General features: G+C 39.4%; 1 protein-coding gene across 1 annotated transcript in view; it reads right to left on the reverse strand.

Annotated features, from left to right (window-relative positions):
- Nucleotides 1-19,750, reverse strand: part of ARHGAP26 (Rho GTPase activating protein 26) — a 517,847-nt gene that overhangs the window by 202,816 nt on the left and 295,281 nt on the right. The window contains exons 12-13 of the mRNA XM_069102296.1: nt 14,934-15,008; nt 1,309-1,396 (exon numbers count right to left, since the gene is read on the reverse strand). Of these exons, the coding sequence (XP_068958397.1) occupies nt 1,309-1,396; nt 14,934-15,008 (163 nt within the window). The remainder of the gene's footprint in view (nt 1-1,308; nt 1,397-14,933; nt 15,009-19,750) is intronic.

A 19,750-nucleotide genomic window follows, 5' to 3' on the forward strand; every position in this document is an offset into this window, starting at 1 on the left:
AAGGTGATCCCCTGCGCTACACGCTACATTACGGTACCCTCTGTAGCGTGTAGCGCAGGGGATCACCTTCACTACAGTAGCAATCTCAATAGGGCTTATTTTCGGGGGAGGGCTTATTTTAGAGGAATCTTACACAGTAAGGGGAGGGCTTATTTTCAGGATAGGTCTTATTATCAGGGAAACACGGTACTAAACAAAGTAAGGTAATCCTTCTATCAACATTAAAATAGTCTATAAAGGGAAAATATTTCTGAAATTGGTTCAGAGGGATACCCCTTCCCAAACCATCTTTTCTCTCTTGAAGTTGCCCTGGGCCGTACATTTTGGCAACTCCATCCAGCGAAGAACAATTCCACATAATTCAGGACCATTTATTAGGCCATGGCACCAGGGATGTTAAAACAAAGATGATACCACGGCTGCTCTTAAAACCTATTCCTAGGCCTGACCACTCTTCATATTTCCAGTCAATAATAGGATATTTTTAGGTAGATGTCACTTTAAACTCACACTGCCCCAACTTTAGCTTGTTTGTCTTTTAAACCTGCCTATCCCTCTAATTTCACCACCCTTATCACCTCCAGAATCGAACACAAAATATAATATTTGACTCCTTTCAAGTCAATAAAACCTGGTTCCTGCCTACCTTTCCAGCCTCCTCATACCTTATTCTTACCTCTCAACCCATACCCTTCAATGCAGCAACCTCCTTGTTTTTTCCCTGGACACAACTATCTCCCAACTTCAGTCATTTTCATTGGTTGATCCTATGCCTGGAATTCTCTTCCTCCTGGATTCCCTTGCCTTCCTTCAGAGCTCAGCATAAGTCCCATCTTCTGCAAGAAACTTTTCATAATCTTAGTGTCTTCCCTCTAAACTTATTTCCAATTTATCTTGTATATACCTAAGCTTGTACATAGTTGTCTTCATGTCATTTCCCCTGTTGGACTCTGAATTCCTTGAGCTCAGGGACCAGTTTTTATCTTTCTTTATATCCTCAGCAATTAGCACAGTGCCTAGTACACGGTAGACACTTAATAAATGCTTACTGATTCAACTCCAAAAGGGGTCTACTACATGCAGGGCACTACATTAGGCTATGGAGATACAAGAATAAAAATAAGTCAAGCTCTGTCCTCAAACAGGGATTTTCCTGGCAATTTCTGCTACTGGTTTGACCAAAAAAAACTGCATTCATGCAAGAACGGTTTCCGGATCTCAAACAGCCAACCAGGCACTCTCCATAGGCTGAAAATATTTTTCCTACATGCACAGTAACAGAAGTATGAGAAGACCGGAAAGACTCACCGTAAGTAAGTCTTCAGTGCACTAGTAATCGTCTTTATTTCCCACTCTGCACAGATATCCACTTCTGTTTCGGAAGCTGTTTTGGGGTCTAAAAAAAATTAAAGAGAGAAAAATAAATGATTAAAAGTAAAATAAAATAAAATCATTCTCTCCTCTTGAGGTGAGTCTACCAACCATCTGGTATTTTCACTTTTATCTCTATATTGCCTTCAGAAGTTGAATACATCTCTTGGACTGACTCAAAGAATGGCTATTTGTACCCTAGAACAGTTCTCACATAACTCTTTAGTGCACTTATCACATAATTCTGTGGATCATCTGTGTTTGTGGCTTATCTCGTTTCTCAAATACTCAAAGGGATCTAAGTTCTTATCAATCTGAGTATTCCCCTCCAGTGATTCATATCGCAACCTATTCTGTGTCTTTTGTCCATATGTGAAGGCTCTTTTTCAAACATGCCTCTGACATCATCGGGATACCAAAAGAACATAGAGTCTATCAGTCATCCTTCACATTTACCATTTATCCTTACAATCCTTCTATCACTCATGCGTATCTGATGCATTTTTTTTTAACTTTTCTGGGTATCTAGGTAGCACAGTAGATAGAACGCTGGGCCTGGGGTTAGAAAGATAGGAGTTCAACCCAAAACCTAGATCCTCAATAGCTATGTGATCTAGGGCAAGTCACTTAATTTCTGTTTGCCTCAGTTTCCTCAAACATAACTACCTTCCAGGGTTGTTGTCAGTATCAAATGGGATCAAACGTAAAGTGTTCAGCACAGTGCTGGGCACACAGCATGCATTTAATAAATGTGCGTTTCCTTTCTAAATAATTCCCTTTTTGGGATATGGGGCAGCCTGCTCAATTCCACCACAGCAGGTATTTGCTGCCCTCTGGGGAACCTCAATTCCAGTTCTTTGGAAACTGTTATGTGGCATGAGACATAGCCATATAACACAAGAGCAGAAGGAAAACAGAAAAAAATCCAATCTTCTTAACTAGACTGTAAACTCCTTGTGGGCAGGGATCATATTACACAGTAGTTTTCCTTACACTCCATTGTCTGCTAGTGCCAAGCATGAGGCCCTGCACAGAGCAGACCTTTAATAAATGCTGGCTGTCAAGAGAAAATTGTACAGAGTAACAGCTGTGTTGGGTGAAATACTCTGCTACTCTGATCAAGACAATCATCCAAGATAATTCCAAAGGACCGCTGATGAAAAAATGCTATCTACCTCCAGAAAGAACTGATGAATTCATGTCGACTGAGGCATACTTTTTTCGCTTTATTTTTCTTGAGATATGTGTATGTATTTAATTCAATTTCTGCTTTTATTATAAAACTGTTATTTATATTTAAACAACAAAGAAAGAAAAAGCATCTACATACTTTTAAAAAATTAATTTGATATGCCTATTTTTAAAATCTATTTTAACTAATTTAAAAATATTATATACAAAAGTCAAGATGCAGAGTAAGGATGAAGTGGGAAAAAGGGAATGACAAAGAAAAACATTTAGACAATTACTTGTTTATTGTGGGTAAAGCAATGGGAATCCTGGGAGTTATAAGAAATCAAAATCAGTAACAACTTTGCTCTTAACTGATCATTTTCCCTCATGTTTGTTTTAATAAGTCTATTAGTGCTCTCTATATGACCCCTTTACTGGCCTAGCTGGAGGGGCCTTCAGGGAGGGCCTTGTCCCATTCCTGTTGTCTTGACCATAAGCTTCTTAAGAATCTCGTGGCTCTTCACATCCATGTTCGTAATCCTCTGAGTCCCTGTGACCCTGGCTAAAAGAGCTTTCATATCTTTCATAACTTTGCTTAGGCTAGGTATCATCATGAGCATATTTTTCCTAAGTCTCTGGTGCATGGGGTGGAGGAAAAGTATTCTCTGGAGTGTGGCTCAGGCTCCTGGAGAAGGGGCTCCCCTTACTGATGGAGGGGAGGTACCCCATGAACTAGCTGGTACCTCTAGTGATGGCCCCTCTCACCAGAGCACCACGGAATAGGGCTCCCCAGGGAGACCCAATATGTGTACGTTTTCTTTTGAAATATGTCTAATATGAAACATGTTTTATATTACTTTACATATACAGTAGATATCATACTGCTAATCTTCTCAAGGCAGGGTAGGAAGAGAATCTGGAACTCAAAATTTTTTAAAATGTTAAAAAATGTAAATGTGATTGGGAAATATTTAATTAAATAAATGAAACATAGTTTTAAAAATAGATGTTGGTTATATACTAGGTAAAGTGTAAGAGTCTTCAAAAGTTAAGAAAATAACTGCTTCCTAATTGTAAAGTAAAAACTGGATCCCCAGGGAAGGGTGTAGTGTTTCTCAAGGGCCCTGAATATCTTTAGGCAGAACAGAGCCAGCAATCTGCTAGCTAGAAAATAACCTAGGCCACAAAAAAAGAGAAAACTTCATCCTGTATTCCAAGTAGTTTTTAAAGCTAAGAGAATTGATAGATGGGAAAACACCTACTATGTGCCGCACATTGTACTAAGCGCTAGGGATCTAATAAAAGGTAAAAGACGTTCCTATTGTCAATGGGGATGACAACCTACAAACAATGATGTACGGGATAAACTGGAGATAATCTCAGTGGAGAGGCACCAGACCAGGAAAGCTTTCTCGTAGAAGGTAAGATTTTAGTTGGGACTGGAAGGAAACCAGGGAGGTAGAGGCGAAGATGAGGAAGTGAATTCCAGGCGTGGGGGACCAGTCGGTGAAAATGTGCCAAATGGAAAAATGGAGTGACTTGCAGGATAAAGAACAAGGTGGTGTCGCTGCATTGAAGAGTGCATGGGAGTAAGAAAAATGCAAGGAGACTTCAAGTGTAGGAGGGAGCCAAGTTTTCAAGGGCTTTGAACGTAAAGAGAGGAGTTGTATTTGATCCTAGAGGTGACAGGGCTCTGTTGAAGTTACAGAATGGGAAGGGGTGGGCGGATATGATTAGAAGAAAAGAAGTTAGAAATAGAAACAATTGTTATTGTTCAATCGTTTCAGTCATGTCCATCCATTTGGTGTTTTCTTGGTAAAGATACTGGAGTGACTTGCCATTTTTTTTCCCAGCTCTTTTTACATATGAAGAAACTGAAGCAAACAGCACTAAGTTACTTTCCCACAGTCACACAGCTAGTAAATATCTGAGGCCAGATTTGAACTTAGGAAGATGAGTCTTCCTGGTAACACCAAGCTGGCCGTTCTATCCACTGTGTGTGACCTAGCTGCCCAGATATAATTATAGAATTATATGATTTAGAGCTAGAGTGTACCTTATAGTCTAATCCAGGGTGGGGAACCTGTGGTCTCAAGGTCAAAAGGGACCCTCTAGCTCCTCAAGTGCAGCCCTTTGACCGACTCCAAACTTCACAGAACAAAGATTGGATTCAGTGAAAGGGCTGTACTTGAAGACCTAGAGGGTCCCATGTGACCTTGAGGCTGCAGTTTCCTCACTCCTGATCCTATGTCTTCATTTTATTCAAGAGGAAATTGAAACCCAAAGAGATTTCCCAGAGACAGGATCCAGACCCTGATTCTCTAACTAATTCTCTTTCCATTGTGTGTAGGTGCTTCTTAAACTGTGGTTCATGACCCTACTGGCAATAATTAAAGGTTTTTGAACAGCACAGTGATCAAAAATTAATTAAAAATCAAACATGTCATGAATCTGAGGTGTTTCTGGCACTTGGCCATGTTGCATCACGCAACTTTACCGCAGCCTTGGTTCTGAACACAAAGCCTGCGCACTTTGTACTACACACATCAGGCCATGCAATGCCAAGGAACACTGCCTAAATGTGAAAAGGGGTCCCTAGTGGCAGAAGTTTAAGAAGCCCTGTTGCTGAATTTCCAGCTCAGTGGGGAATGATGGGAAACGTCTAAATTTCATCTAGCTAAAAAGACAACTTTTCTCAGGTGACCTAAAGGAGAGCTTGATACAAGATCAGCTCATGGATTCTGATGGGACCAGACAACTTCCCTCAACACCACCAACCTCCCATCTCTCTGGTGACAAACATTTGTTGAGTGCCCTACAACATGCCAGGCACTGTGCAAGAAGCTTTATAAAAGGATGATAATGAAAGATTTCTTGCCTTTAAAGAATTTACATTCTGCTAGCAGGAATAGGGATGGGGACAACAGGACACAGAGAAGCAAAAAGAAAATACAGAGTAAATACAAAGAGGTCTCAAGGGAGGGAGAGAGCAGTAGTAAGTGAGGCACATGATGAAAGACCTCCTGTAGAGGGTGGCACCTGGAAGGAAGCTAGGGAATTCTACAAGGCTCAGAGAAGGGGGGTCAGTCTATGCAAATACACACAGGCAAAAGATGCACTAGAGTGTATGGGAAACCAAAATAGGCTAGTCCACTTGAAACACAAAAGACAATGATGAAGAGCCAAGTACAATTAGTCTAAGAGGAAAAACTGGAAACATTTTGAAGAGTTTTCAAGGGCAGACAGAAAAATGTGTATTTTATCTTCTCGTCTGATCTAGCAACGAGGACCCCTGGACACTGCCATTCACCCTAGTGGACGGTCATGTGTTCAAGGCCTTTCCATTTACCCTTCATGTGAAGGTCCTTTTAGGTGTTGTCTCCCCCAAGGAAGAGGTTGAATCCTTTACAAGCAGAGATTGTCTCACTTTTTCTACCCCAGAATTTACTTAGCACAGTATTTGGCACATAGGAAAGCACTTAATACATATGCATGTATGTGTTTCCTTTCATTTCTTCTTCCTGAGCAGGGAAAACAGAGAGAGACCTATGCCATAAAACTTCCTTTGTTCTCCAAGGACAAAACATATCTGGGACTCAACTTTTGCCTAAGAGACAGAACCCTATCTAGGGTCATAGAAAAACAGAGCCCAGAACAAGAAGCCTTTCTTTTCCTCACTATGAAATTTAAAGATGCCAGGGCTGGTCGGGTCCTAAAACCAGCTGTCCTCTGCATCCAAAATTTCTATCCTTTGCCATCTTACACTCCTTACAAATTAATCTTTACTTATTTATGTACCAAAGTGCTTAGTTCAGCCTGTGATTTTCCTTCAAACTACTCACTCCACCCCCCCCCCTCCCCACCGGGTTGTGGAAAGCTGCCAGTCTTGGACTCGAGACAAATCTTACTGTACATTTCTTTGAGGAACAAACTAGCTTCAACTCAAGAAGGGCAAACAACGATAAACAGAACCAGTTGGCAAGTTCTGGAGCGGAGAGTTATTCCTTGAACCACATTTAGCAAAGTAACAATTAGTATCCACTTTAAAAAGGGCTTGCAACCATAGGGATATAGTGTAACATCACAGTCAAGACTCAAATAACAGTCCGGGGGAAAAGGCTTTTTATAGCACCGATGAGGCAAGGCTCCTTCAGGGTTGAAGTACATGCATTTTAATTCATCCTCTTTCCAATATACCCCAAACCCAGGCCTCCCAAGCTACCTTCTTTTCAGAAAGAGCTGCCAATTTCCACACCTCCTTGCTGAAGCCCCAGACTTGCGTGTTTGGCTCCCCTGACATTTTGAAGCCACTAGGAGCAGCTGAATATGCTGTGCTTTGAATAGTAGAGGAGAGAATTTATGGCTTTCTCCAGACTAAAAGTCTTTTCTTCCCTCCTCATCATTTTCTCTTGACTAGCTGGTAACAACATTCATCACAGAGGGAAAAGAAAGTCAACATAGAAAAGACGAGACATGAGTACCTCCAAACCAATGTGTACATGTGTACTTGTACAAACCAATCCATTGATCAACATTCATTTATTAAATGCCTATTATCTGAAAGGCAAAAAACTTGGTCCCTGACCTCAAGGAGCTCATTTTTTTTTTTGAGCTCACATTCTAATAGGAGAGATAACATGCAAACAATTATGTGTAAACAAAATATAGGGAGGATGAATGGGAGGTAATATTGGGGAAGATGGCACTATTAGTAGGGGTACGTGATAGAGCAGATGAAAAGTCCTCTTGTGGGGGGAGGATCTGAGCTGAAAGAAGCAGGGAAGCAAGAAGGAACAGCATCCTAGGCATAGGAGATAACCAGAGAAAAAGGCATGTGGGGATGGGAGACGGAGTGTCATTTGAAAAGAAAGGCAAAAAAGGCCAGTGCCACTGGACTGTAGAGTACAAAGAGGGGCTAAAGTGGAAGAACGCTGGAAAAGCAGGTGAGGCAAGTTTGTGAAGGGACTTAAAAGCAGAGGATTTTAGATTAGATCCAAGAGGCACTGGAGTTTACTAAATAGCAGGGGTAACACAGTCAGACCAGATTCCTACAGGAATCACTTTGGCATTAGAATGGAGACTGGAGTGAGGAGAGGCCTGAGGCAGGGAGACCCACCAGAAATGAAGCATAGTCTGCTCTTCATTGTGAATTCAGGGTCTGTTAACCCCATCTATGGATTGGCTAGGGGGCCCTCTGTTTCTCTCCCAGGAAAACAGAAGCCCCCTGAGATCAGAGATCTCACATAGGACTCTGCATACAATAGGCAAATGCTTACTATTAGAGTCTTTTTCAAACTTTTTCCCACCGCAAATTACAGAATCGATTTCAGAATTGCAAAGGAGCTCAGAAATTTAGCCCAACGTGTATCTGAATTTGATTTGCTTTTTTTTTTTTTAGAAAACCCGTGGAAAGTAGATTCAGTGATGGGGAAGGCATTACCTCATGAAGCAGTCCATTCTGATTTGGGGTGGGTTTGACTCTTAGGCTTTCTTTATACTGAATCTAACTATACTGTGGGTAGCTAGGTGACACAGTAGATACAGTCAGGAAGACTGAACTTTGTAGGTTCAAATCTGGCCTCAGATGCTCACTAAAGCTGTGTGATCTCGGGCAAGTCACTTAATTCTGTCTGCCTCAGTGACAAGAAAGGGAAGGGGATGTACACTAGGCATGATGGACAAATGAAATCAATGGGACGTGGTTACTGACTATGGGAGGCGAAGGAAAAGGGGAGAGTCAAAGCTTTCCCCAAAGCAGTTAAGATTAGGTTTAAGGAGAAGAGTATAAACTCAATGTGGGGCATGTATATATAGTGTTAAGATGCCAGTGAGAACTCTCAGTAAAGAAGTCATATAACTAATTAGACATGGGGTTCTGGAGTTCTTACATAGTAAGGACCAGGGATTATTATATTATATTAGTATATATGAATATATTGGAGAACAGGGAGTATTTCTTTTTTTTTTTTTAATAAAATGCTTTGTACACAGGAGCCACTTAATAGATGCTTGCTGAATGTAAAGACCATAGATTAACAGCCAGGATACTATTCACTCCATTCAAAGGTTCCACTGCTCCAGAAAGACCAGCATCCAGAGATATTTCCCCCAGGACCCATACTTGTGTCACAAGAAATGATTTCCTGTTTTGTGTCACCAGTGACTCAGCTTCCTTTTATAAATGTGGATAACCAGAAGTTAACTGAATTTGGATAGCTGCCCTGATCTCAGTCTACTTCCTGAAAGGCAAAATTTCATTTTCCTTAGTTAAAATCTGGCCTCAGACACTTAGCTGTGTGGCCCTGAGCAAGTCACTTACCTCTGTTTGTTTCTGTCTGTAAAATGAGCTGGAGAAGGAAATGGTAAACCACTCCAGTACCTTTGCCAAGGAAACCCTAAATGGGGTCACAGAGTTAGACATGACTAAAAGAACAGCAAGGACAGGGACTCTGCCTTGTATGAACTGTCTATCTCCCGGTATTGTTCATGGGATTTAAGATCTTCCCCATCCACTAACAGGCCTCACAGGGAGCCCATAAAGGGCTTGCTTATGGGAGGCTTACTTGTAGGAAGCCTTTTGCTAATTTCTATTTAGGCACTGAGTCATGAGGGTTGTGAAGCCTTCTGGTTCTACAAAGTACTCTGAGTTGATATTTTGCTTTGGGGGCTCACTTATGACAAGGATCTTGATTTGCTGGTTGAGATTCTGAGTGGCCATATGTTCAGAGCTTCCCAACTGTTCAGATGCAAAGGCTCTCTAGATCCAGGGATATATACATAAAATGTATAGTTGATTCAAGCAGTTATAGCTCTGTCTGTTGGTCTGATTGATTTTTCAAGAACATTCGTTGACTTCAAGGGGCTTACATTCTGCTAGGCTGAGAAATACTATGTACATAGATAAGTAAATATAAAAATAAATGAGGTGGGAGGTTTGATTTTCCAGTCTGTATATGATTCAAGTCTCCTCCTTTTCCTCCTTCGCCCACCACCCTGGATATTTCATAGCAATGGAAAAGGGGTAGAGAAAGAAATGGAGAGGTGAAAGGTAGAAGAGAAAGAGCACAGAGATAGAAAAGAGAAGGAGAAGGAAATGAAAAGCCCAAACTTGCTTCTTAGCAACAGCTCTGAGAAAGATTTAGAAGGAAAGTAGGGAGAAATAATTTATTCCACTTGTCTGTTTTTGTCTCTCAATCATTTGGATGTGGCTACATAAACAATGCCTAATTATTAAACAGCCTTCATTAAAGAGAACCCTAGTTTCCTCATCTGGAAAAATGAAGGGGTTGGATTAAATGACCAGGAAAGGTTCCTTCCAGTTCTAATTTATGACTTCCTCTATGGTCCTCTACTATGCAAAGTTGGTTTTAGTTATTAAAATAACAAACAACTCACATTTCTAAAGTACTTTAACACTTAGAAAATCCTTTCCCTGCAATCAACCTATGAAGAAGAGAGTGTTATTATTCTTATTTTATAGATGAAGAAACTGAGAATCAACAATATGAAACATCCTTTGTCTCTGTTGGAGCTGGATCAGAACCTGAATCTCCTAACTCCTAAGTCTAAAGTTCTCTGACTAGACCATGTGGACTCATTGATGCTATTTCTTGGAAAAGGGTAGGAAATAAAAGGCAGAGAATACAAAAGCAAAGACCCAAAGGGTCCCTGGGTGCTATGCTATATGGTGCGGATAGTTTGATTGAAAAGAAATGGAGCAAGAGAAAGTATGTTAATATAAGTTAGTGTTTATAAAGCACTGCATTTCCTGATTCCCTCTAATAGCTTCCATGTGTTCTTCATAGCATTAACTTTAGTTTAATCAATGGTAAAAGAAAGAAAACACTGGCCTAAGTTGTATACACTTCATGTTAGATGTGTTGTCTGGGCACATACACATAAGGACAGGATAACAGCTGGTTTACAAAACATATTTTCTAGATTGAAAGTTGGCTAGGTCATTTTCCTCTACATCTACAGACAAAGTTTTAAAACTGCCCCCAAGAGAGCCTCTGTTTCTAGGAATTTTTAAGTCTCTCTCCCTCCTTTACACTCTCTAAAGACCACTGACCTCTGTTGCTAGGAAACCAGATCATAGGTCATTTTTTGGTTTGACACTAGTATGTTAAGAGACCACAACTGTATTTGCTAGAACTTCTACCAGAATCTCCTAAGGACTTACAATGTTTGGTAAGAAACATTCTCATAGCAATTGTCCTTTGTCAGTATCTACTAAGCAATGTCCTCAAGTATCTGGATAAAGAAAAGAGACTGGTGGTTGTTACTTAATTAAAACCCATTATAATAAGAAGAAGAGTAACACAGCTAACTCTTTGGAGACTGTCAGATAGTGAACCCAAGTGTGTTCTTAATCAAAATTCTCAAGCAACTCATCAACGTTAGAATGTCGCAATGTCCTAGAACAGCCTGTGAATAGAATACTTCCTGAATGGAATGAGCCATATTAAATTATGTCCCATGAAACAATGCTACATGCTCGAAATGAGCATGGCACTGAGGAGGAAGTGTGGTAGACTGGGAAGAGTAATGGACTTGAGTTCCCATTCAGCCTCCTGTGTGATCTAAGGAAGACAACTTAACTTGGCAGATAGGGGATGTAGGTGGATACAGGGCTAGGATTATTAGCTCTCCTTAACCTTTTGGGACCTTACTTTCCAATCTGTAAAGTGAGGGAGTTGGTTACACCAGATCAAGAATTTCTGAATCCACATAAATTTTAAGGGGGACCAGGAACTTGGATATAGGATAGGAAATAAAATTACAACTTTATTTTCACTAACCTCTAGTTGAAATTTATTATTTCCTTCAATTATAAATGTAGACAAGAAAAGGACTCTGAGAAGGGCTTCATCTGGCTGCCAAACAAAAAAAAATTTTTAAGAGGTCCTTGACTAGATAACTTTTACGGTTCCTTCATCAGCAACAAGGATGGAAAAAGAGAGCACTCCCCTCCATGTTCCCTCTTCATAAACTAAGCTGAGAATTCTGGGAGAATGTTGCACATAAGGATCAAACCATTTGGCTCTAAACATCAAGTTAGCATGGTAGTAAGAATCCGAGATTCTGGTCCTCAGACCTTCCCCACTGGGGGGACTTCCATAGACAAGCTGAAAGATCCATCCCTTAGGCTCTGGTGATCCAAGTGAATCTTGGTTAATCCTCACCTGGGATTATTATCTGGGATGTGCTGCCTAGAGCTACAGAAAATGAAAAAAAGACCTGGCAGATGAGGGAACTTAGCTGTCAGCTCAGCACAGCTGTCCTCATGATGTTCTGCTGCTTGAATATTCACACACTGGGTTCACTAGGGGCTTTCCAGCTGGTTATTGCTTGTTCCTCACAACAATTCATAGAAGCAGGTTATTACATTAATCATCCTGAGGAAGACAGTAGACAAATGGCTGGTTTGAGAGCCAACCAGAGTATCAGTGATAAAAACCAGGTTCCTTCACACCTGTTCTGTTTAGTCCAATGACTTAAGCTGCCCTTCACTGAAACACGTCATGGGCCTGATGAAAATGCCAAATTTCCTCACTCCTGCATAAGAATCTTAACTAAGGCTTAGATATCTGCCTCCTGGTAGCCACTTCAGTGGCTACCATTAATATTTCTCCAATCTGAATTAAAATATTGAAATTTCAAGAGAGGCCCTAAGATAAATGAATGGTTATGGTTTAAACATCAATTTCATTGAAGATTAATGATAGAACAGGGTTTTGCATGGAAGAAGACTTTTTAAAATGAACAAATATGGTATGATATCCGTAAGACCAATCACTAATTCCTCAATAAATAAGTGGCCAAAGGATATAAACAAACATTTCTTAAAAGAAGAATTGCAAGCTACTAACAACCATGTAAAAGAATGCTCCAAATCATTTAATAATAAGAGAAATGCAAATCAAAAGAACCTCACACTCAGCAAACTGGCAAAGATGACAAAAGATGGGAGTCATTGGTTAATGTTGGAAGGGTTTTGGAAAGATAAGTACACTAGTGCAGTGTTGGTGGAGCTGAAAAAAATGGTCCAAACATTTTGGAAACCAATTTGTAAAAATACATGATGAAAATGACTAAAATGTCCACATCTGTTGACCCAGAGGTCCCACTGCTAGACATATTCCACAAGAAAGCCAATGATTTTTTTTTTAAGCCCCATATATACTAAACTTTTTTTTGTAACAGCAAAGAACTGGAAAACAAGGTAGATGCCCATTAATTGGGGAATGACTAAACAAGTTATGGTATGTGAATGTAACAGAATACTAGTGCGCTGTAGAAGAATTGATGTAATAAACATGAAAACAATATATACAATGACAATAAAGTAAACTGAAGCTCAGTATTAACAAATGAAACTTAAGTCTCTGAAATTATAACTAACCTTAGTTATAGGAAAACATCTCCTCCCATTTCTTTCCAGAGGAGAATGTCAGGCCTTTTCAATGTGTTAGTTTTGCTGAAGTAGTTTTTTTCCCCCTTTTTTATTTTCAGTTTTAAGGGATAGCTCTCTGGGAGGGTAAGAGAGGATTCACTGGGAAAAAGTGATATTAAGAACAAAAATTATCAATAAAACCTTACTTTAAAAAAGAGGGAGGTAAGGAAGTGGGGTAGAGAAGAGGCAGATTAAGCCCAACGTGAGAGACACAAACAATTAAAAAAAAAAAAACAACATGACCCCTCCCCCTCCCAACTGAAGCTGTTTTCATTGAAGCAACTGAGTCTGACATGAGTGGTGGCCCTGCCTAGAGCACCAAGCTGGGACCATGAGCAGCAGCCCCATCTATAAAAGTGTCCCTGTAAAAGTGCTTATAGTGACAAATATCACAGTCACCAATCTCAGAAATCTGATCTGTTTGCCATTTAAATCTATGTTATTCACTGGTGCTGGCTGCATTTGTGTCTAAAAATACAGGAAATCTGCAGCCTAAGCACATTTGGCCTGTTAGCTCATGGGGTTCTGATTTGAATACTGAACATGTGGAGTAGGGCGAAGGTTTTGTTTGGATATCTGCTATCCATACGGGGCGGAGGAGGGAAGAAGGAAGTGTAGGTTGAGTTCTGCTGCTTACACTATAGAGAAAGAGTATGAATTTGTGGCTAGGAGATTGGGTCAGACGGATGATTATCCATTGAAATAAACTCAGTTTCCCAGTTATAGAACAGATTCTCACCAGCAAAGGAACGGCAAGGTTATTCTCTTAAGAAAAAGCTCCTGTAATTAGAATCATCCCCTTTTCTCCACTCACAAAGGCTCTAATCACATCTCGCCTGAATTGCTGCAATGGCCTCATAATTGCAAACCCCGCCCCTTGAGTCTCTCCTCTCTCCTCTGCCAGATATTCCAATAATGTAAGTCTGAGCATGTCACTGCCCTGCTCAAGAAGCATCAACGGCTCCCTATTACCTCTAGAACCAAATATTAACCAGACTGCTTGGTATTTAAAGCCCTTCATCATCTGGTTCCTTCCTATATTATTAAATATTATTACTCTGTAGTCCACATCACATTTCTGATCTCTGCCTTTAGGTTTTCTCCCATGCTTAGATCTTCTCTCTCCTCGCTTCTGCCTCTTAGAATCCATAGCCTCCTTCAAAACTCAGTTCAAGTTCTACTTCCTGTATGGAATGGAGTCTTTCCTGGCCATGCCACCCCCAAAGTGCTAGCTCCTCTCTCTACCAAAAAGATCTATTCTATATCTACTTATATGAGTACCTTTGTTTTCCAAGATAAAAGAAAAGTTCCTTGAGGACAGGGACGGATTCATTTTGTCTCTGTATCCCCAGCACTAAGCATAGTTCTTGGCACATGGCAGACACTTAATAAATGCTTGCTGATTAATTTATTGCATTGATCCCTTTGCTGAAGCACCAGACTATGGAATCAATAAATACCTGACCCACTTCATAGATAGCAGGAGTTACAGGCTATTAAAGACAAAGTAGGGAGGGGCCATATGGGATATGGATCCCAAGGCAAGGCAAGAGGCCAAAGGCAGCTGTCTTCCACCAGTTAGGGTGTGGTCTATGTCCCCAGGCTCTAATGTGGGAGAGAAAAAGGAATCCATGCTCTGGCATGTTTTTAAAGTCTGTAACAGAAATTATGGCAAGGCCAGCTAGGAATAACCGGAGATATTCATAGTCAAAGTCCTTTCCAGTTATCAAGGGGAGAGCCAGGGTGGGACAGGAACCTGACACCATTTTCTTTCTTTCTTTCTTTTTATTTTTTGCTTACATCCCTCTAAGCCCTGATTTTCAATCAATATATACTGCATCCAGAAAGACTGGGTCCTTCCCCTCTTTCCCTTACTTTTCCAAAACAACCCTACCAGCCACTTCTGCTCAGAGCCAGCGGCTATGGCACTCACCCATCAAAACACTCAGCAACTTCTGGACTCTCGAGTTGACGCCAACAATTCTGTAGAGTCCTTGCTCATTGATCCCTGGGAAAAGAAAAAGACTCTGATTTAATTAGAGGACCATCAATGCACAAATAAGGCTAATGCAACCTAATGCATTTCTTTCATTTCCTCAGCCTTCCTAATAACTGCTCTAATTAAAGCATCTTGTCACTCAGACCTGCTGCTGGGGAAGGGATGGATGGGATTTGGTACAGCTGTCTAGAATTTCATGGATGGACTACACACTATAACCCTAGTGTTAGTCTGGTAATCAGAGGGGAAAGAAATCTCTAACCTCCCCTGCCAGAGGCAGCATCTGTACAGGCTGAAAGATGCCAGTAATAACGGCAATAATACATGTGTATTATTTATATAAATATATGAATGCACACATAACTTTAAGTGTATATTATAAACAAATATACACATGTTTGTGTGTGTGTGTAGCCAACAACAGAATTAAGTAACAAAGAGGTACATTTGAGATTTTTATGATGCCATTTTGCAATACCAAAATATGAAGTACTTAATGGTGATGACATGCTAATAAGCTTTGCATATGGTGGCCAAAGCATATATAGTTTGGTAATTAAAGAAAGAGACTTAGCTTAGTGGTCACAAAGACTACTCCTTTGTTACACAAATGTTTTGCCTCTATAAAATTTTTTTAGAAAGATGATTATATCACCTTCCTTTTTATTCAATACCAGAAAAGAACTACTTGGTCTTTGGGGTTTATTTCATTTTGTTATTGATTGATGTCTTTCGGTTTTTTGTTGTTGGGTTTGTTTGTTTTTAACCGCAGACAAATACAATCCCCTTTCAATTGAACTCTCCCTTAAAAGACAGAAAACAAGTTAAGCAAAACAAATTGGAAAAATAAAAATGTCTCAATGCTAAATATTCACTAAGCAACAACAGCTTTAGAAAGGAAAAATACTATTATCTTCTGACAGTACATTCAACAGTTCAAATCTAGAGCCTGCCCATATTCCTATTGAAAGGATTTTAATATGTTTTATCATCTTTCCCCTTTTGGAGAGTCACCTAAATGAGCCAATAAATGCTAGCCCTTTTTTATTCACTTACACATGTCCAAAAATTTGAAGAAACGGATCTTTTTTAGCAGGGCAAAAAAAGTCACAATCCCATCTGATAGAGAAAGCTAATTTGAACCAAGAGTTCATGGTGCCTTTCTACTCTCTGCTCACTCTGCCTATCTGCCTGCCTGTCTGTCTATCTATCTATGGGACACTTCATAGCAACAAATTATTATACAAGAGCAACTGGAAGATATGCTATGACTAAACAAGACAGAGTCTTGGAAGATGCAAGTATTAAGACACGAATTTGCTTAGTTTTCAGTTAGCAATTTACAGGGGGAAAGGACTGTCCAAAGCCTATCGGTATCTATATGGGTAAAAAAGGGGTGATCCATAGCTACTACAGGGCTTAGAATCCAACCCATTCAACTTTAGAAAAGACATATCTAAAGATCAGACACAATGAGCAACTCAGGCCACAGAAAGAGTGATAGCCACTAAATTTTGTGACACTGTCTTACAGGGCTATACCCTTGAGACAATCAATTAATGAGCATTAATGAAGATCCTACCAGGTACCAGACACTGGGCTGCCCTACCGAAGACACAAAGAACAGAAAGGAATCAGCCACTCAACCATCCTAAGTAGTCCAATTTCTTAAGTGACTGCAGGAAATCATAGCTCCTACCCTAAACATTATAGATTCTGGGTTGATAGCCTTCATTAGCAAATATTTTTGTAATTTTGGATAAATTGCTTTTTGCTCCGCAAAACTCTTATTTTTATAGAATTTATGTTGTCATCACTCATTTAAAATATAATCACTTTCTCAAGTGCGTGTATGTGTTACATACATACATAAATATTACATATATGCTGTTGAGTATTGGCCTAATCCTTTTTTAACCTTTAAGATATCAATTTTTCCCAAAAATGTGTATTGAAGTCAAAATTCATTTCTATTTTGTTTTGTAATTTTGGATGTATAAAATATTCGTCCATTAGATGCCTTCGACTGTAATTTTAGTCCATTTCATTGATCTATTTTTCTATTTTTAAAAATTCAGTACTAGAGTGTTTAGAATTAACACTGCCCAAAATAATCTGAGATTTGAAAGTTAACTTTTCCATCCCCTTTCTGCTTGATGATCTCATTCATTTGTTTTTTCATGTACCAGAGACAGTTAGGGTGTAGTGAATGGAGAGCTGGACCTGGAGTCAGGAAGACCCAAGTTCAAATATGGCCTCAGATACTTACTAGCTTTGTGACTTTGAGCAAATAATTTAACTTATCTGCCTCAGTTTTCTCAACTGTAAAACAAAATATTAATAGCACTTACCTTGAAGAATACTGGCTCAAATTATATAGTAATTCTCTCAAAACAGTTTCAGAGTTGGTAGCTTGTACAAAGGCTTCAATGATACTCGGTAGTTAACTCTCCAACTGTCTTATGCAATTTTACATTATTATAAATAGTATTTTTTTCTAAATGTTTCTCCTTGTTTCTATTAGTAATGTATAAAAATGCATGTTTAAAAATGTATAAAAAATTTAAAAAGTATAAAAAAATAATGTATAAAAAAATTCTCCCCCCCCAGGTTTCTTTTCTTTTTCTTTGTCTTTTGGAGGGGGGAGGGCAGGGCAATTGGGGTTAAGTAACTTGCCCAAGGTCACACAACTAGTAAGTGTTAAGCATCTGAGGTCGGCTTTGAACTCAGGTCCCTAGTGCCTCCTAGCTGTCCCCCTCCTCCCCTGCCCGGGGTTTATCTTAACAAAGTTAAGGATTAGGAATACTAAAGTGATTTCTTTCCTTATTTTTTCAGTTGAAGATCCTGAATCAATATGTCATCATGTTATTTGATAAAAGAGACATTTTAAGCTTATCATGGCCAATGTTCATTTCCTTTATTTTAATTTTCTTACTGTCCTAACTAGTATTCTGAAATTATGTCAAATAATTTGGGTAATAGTGAATTATTATATAAGGGTAAAAATAAGGGTATTAAATTGAATAGCCCAACTCCTTATCTTTTGGTTCTGCTCTAGAACTTCCAGACTTTTCCACCTCCCTGCCAGTGGTCTCTTTATCCTGGACATGTTTCCAGCTCTAATGCCCCTTTCTTGAATTGGTGGATTCTGGTTGAAAATCAATGTTTAAGGAATGTTTGCCAGCCCTGATCATTTCTCAACCAAGTCAGATTTTACTGGAAGTGTGCACCACACTTTCCCCAACCCTTGTTTTCCAGTTTCCTATTATGTGTTGCCCTCCTTCATTAGAATGTAAGCTCTTTGAAGGTGGAGACTATCTTTCTTCTGCCTTTTCTTTATATTCTAAACACTTCTAGCACATAATAAAAATCAATTTTTGCTTTCAAAATCAATCTTTCCTCTTCCTTCCTTTCATTTCTTCTATCTATGGTGACTTTGCACACCCCTCCCTCATTTAAAACCAATTCACTTGCAAGTTCTTGCATCATCTTCCTGCTGTCATGGTCTTCTTTGAAAATAAAAGACAAACAACACAATCTATAGAGGTAGTACGTTATGAAGTTAAAAGACTGGAGTGCAAATCCTATCTCTGGGCCTCGGCAATATTCTCCTATCAACGAATTCTCACTTGGGATGTAGAAGACAAAACCATGAAAAATGGTATACCAAGTAGTGAGTAACTAGACACTTAGCCATTCATTCAAACCAATCTAATAATCAAAGAACTATTTAATGGCCTTTGTTATTTATATTCTAGCTCAAAATGCAGAGAGAACAAGATCTTATGGGTTAATGATAATTTTAACTATAATCCACAGAGAAGACATTTTCAGAAAGGCCAGGGGACGAGACACACTGAATGACTTCATTCTCCAATCTTTCTCTTCTAATATGGGGTACATCAGGTCTCTCTACAGCAAGGGTTCTTAAGCCAAGGTCTATGAACTACAATTGTTAATATTTTCTTAGCTGGGTTTGAATATAACTAATTTCTTTTGTTAACTGTGAATTTTATTTTTTTTAATTAATCTTTTATTTCTTTATTTTTAGTTTTCAACATTCATTTCCACAAGATTGAGTTACAAATTTTTTCCCTGTCTTTCCCCTACCCCCCCACCCCAAGATAGCAAGCCAACTAAATACTCCTTCCCCCAATCTGCTCTCTCTCTCTCATATCTTTCCCCATATCCCCTCTAGGTTTCTAGTAGGGCAATATGGATTTCTATACCCCAGTGCCTGTATAACTTATTTCCCAGTAGCATGTAAAAAACAATTTTTTTTAACATTTGTTTTTAAAACTTTGATTTCCACATTCTTCCCCTTCTTCCTTCCTCACCCACCCTCACTGGGAAGACAAGCAATTCAATATATGTTGTGCACATGTACTTACTCAAAATGTTTCCATAGTAGATGTATTGTGAAAGACTAATTTATTTCCCTCCATTCTATCCTGCCCCCCACTTACTCTGTTTTTTACTTTGACCCTGTCCATTTTAAAAAGTGTTTGCTTCTAACTACCCTCGCCCCAATCTGCCCTCCCTTCTATCATCCCCCCTCTTATCCCCTTCCCCTCTACTTTCTTGTAGGGGAAGATACCTAATTGACTGTGCATGTTATTCCCTTCTTAAGCCAAATTCAAGGAGAGTAAGGTTGACCCATTCCCTTTCACCTTCCTGCTCTTCCCCTCTACTGTAACTGTTTTCTCTTCCCTCTTTTCTATGAGATAATTTACCCTATTCTGTCTCTCCCT

The sequence above is a fragment of the Petaurus breviceps genome, unplaced genomic scaffold (genome assembly GCF_028583685.1).
Source record: "Petaurus breviceps papuanus isolate PSGF00001 unplaced genomic scaffold, PetGlider_PUasm1.0 551, whole genome shotgun sequence".
Classification (NCBI taxonomy): Eukaryota; Metazoa; Chordata; class Mammalia; order Diprotodontia; family Petauridae; genus Petaurus; species Petaurus breviceps.